At 43.0% G+C, this 2,379-nt stretch overlaps 1 protein-coding gene across 1 annotated transcript in view; it reads left to right on the top strand.

Moving 5' to 3' along the window:
* The window catches only part of Slc25a4 (solute carrier family 25 member 4), a 4,037-nt gene extending 2,962 nt beyond the window's left edge, over positions 1-1,075 (top strand). The window contains exon 4 of the mRNA XM_021170175.2: positions 628-1,075. Coding sequence (XP_021025834.1) covers positions 628-785 — 158 coding nt within the window. The 3' untranslated portion in view covers positions 786-1,075. The remainder of the gene's footprint in view (positions 1-627) is intronic.
* The last annotated feature ends 1,304 nt before the right edge of the window (positions 1,076-2,379 follow it).

Here is a 2,379-nt window from a genome sequence, read left to right as displayed (position 1 = left end):
TCTCGAAAAACCAAAAAAAAAAAAAAAAAAAAAAAAAAAAAGGAATGATCAGAACGTAACAAAATGAGGTTTTTAGAGTTGGCCCTAGGTATTTAGCATTGATAGCCTGGGTGCATAAGCAAGGGCAAAGAAGTAATTAGCACTTAAAACCCCTGCTTCCGATTAGAGCTATTGGGAGTATAAATGAGATGGGATGTTTTAGCTAAATGAGAAATGGCTTGACCATCCTGCTTTGGGAGTTTTAGCTTCATAGGTAAAAGCATGAAGCGGCCATTCTTAAAGTAAAAAAACCAAAAACCAAAACCCACATACACACACACACACCAAATGTGAGGGGATTTTGTATACCCCAACAGCCATGCCTTTTATCCTCCACAATCTTGGGCAGTGAAATCTGAGACCAGGGCTCGTTCACTCATCCATAGGAAGTTTTCCAGAGAGTGTGACAGACACTCCTTCCTCAGCCCGCCTTCCAGTTTTAGCCCCACAGTCTGTAAACTGGCTGATCGCTCCAGTTTTTACATAGCTGATCTTTTTTCATAACCGAGTTCTCGAGTTAAGGGAGCTAGAAGACAGGGTAACTGTTACTCGGGAGGGAAGGAACCCTTACCACGTTTGTCTCCACAGCTGATATTATGTACACGGGGACACTTGACTGCTGGAGGAAGATTGCAAAGGATGAAGGAGCCAACGCTTTCTTCAAAGGTGCTTGGTCCAATGTACTGAGAGGCATGGGTGGTGCTTTTGTATTGGTATTGTATGATGAGATCAAAAAATATGTGTAATACCCAAGTTCACAAGTTCACAGATCCATTGTGTGGTTTAACAGACTATTCTTAAGGAAATAAAAAAGAAAAAGACAGATCTTGGATAAAACCAGACCGTAAGGAATACCTCAGAAAAAAAATGCTTCGTTGAGTATTCATTAAACCACAGAAGTATTTTGTATTTATTTTACATTTAGATTCCCACAGAAAACAGAGGCTAGCTTATCATACTTGTTCAACTGATTAACTGAAGAACTGATGCTGAAAAGTAACTCAGTGTGACTCATTAATAAAGACTACTCAATACACTTTATCTCCCTGCCCTTATTAACTACTAACAGACTGAAAAGCACCAGTGCATGTTTTCTTGCAGGAAACATTTGTCAGCGACTCCGGTGTGCATGCCTGTCCTGACCACATTATAGTTTCTCAAACATAAGCTGGTCATGTACGGTCTGACCACACTTGCTGAAGGCTCACAGGTGGTAACATGCACAGAGCTCCCATAGTTCCCTGACTTACACACAGTCTTTTGGGACTCTGAGCTTTGCTGAGCTTTCGCTGAGGAGTAAGAATGTTGCATGCTTAGGAAGTGCCAGGTTTTGTGGTGGTGTTGTTTCAATTCCTGCACAGAATCCTAATTCCTAGAAATTTCCAAGTGGACAGTATTAACTAAAGAACAGTTGGCTCAGTTTGGGCGGGAATAACAAAGTGTCACACACATACTGGCTGGGTCGTAAACCAGCATGCACATTCCTCATTGTTCTGAAACCTGAGAGTCTGTGAGGATCAGTTCTGGAGAGAGCCATCTGACTTCCAGATGGGTGGGAAGAGAGCAGGAGAGCTCTCCACAGCCCCTCTAGAAGGATACTTATTAATCACAGTGACAGGCTTCACCCTCTGATCTAATTTCTTTCCGAAGACCTGTCTCCTAATACAGCCATCTTGAGGATTAGGGGTTGGATTCCAGGGATGGAGGGTGGGGGAGTCACATCCAACAGTGAGTTTATCATGTCAGTTATCAAGTTAGTATTTAGTGCTAGGGAGGCACTGAAAGTGACCCTGCTCTGAAGCTTAAGTGGGGGAGAGGTTGAAATAGAATTGCTACATAGTTTGATACTATATACCTAGATTGGGAATAAAGACAAGTGTGTGTGAGATGGGCAGGGAGTATTCCGGAAAACATTGAAAGAAAGTAACTATCTAGGTATACAAAGTATCTGCTTGTACGTCGCTTCTGGGTCAGCTTAAGAACTAGGAGAAAAGCCTATCTGGACTTGACTCTTGATTAGTGACCAAGAGAAAAATAGGAATTTAAAGGGTGGGACATGCGGGGAAATGCCTCAGGGCTAAAAGCACTTCTTAGTTGTCGGGGGCCCACGTGGAAGCTCACAGCTGTGTGTAACCCCAGTTCCAGGGATCTCTCATGCTCTTCTCATCTCCTTCAGTCCTAGGCACACAATGGTGCACAGACACACGTGCAGGCAACACACTCAAATAAAATACAGGGTTTTATTATTTCAGGTGGAAAACAAGTGCCTCTCGACTGGGCACAACTTGGAAAGCAGGCAATTGTCTGCTTCTCTATATTTCCTGATAGAGAGGTTGGGGT

This window comes from Mus caroli, chromosome 8 (assembly GCF_900094665.2).
Source record: "Mus caroli chromosome 8, CAROLI_EIJ_v1.1, whole genome shotgun sequence".
Lineage (NCBI taxonomy): Eukaryota > Metazoa > Chordata > Mammalia > Rodentia > Muridae > Mus > Mus caroli.
The sequence above is the reverse complement of the archived record's forward strand: the minus strand, read 5'-3'. Positions and strand labels throughout refer to the sequence as shown.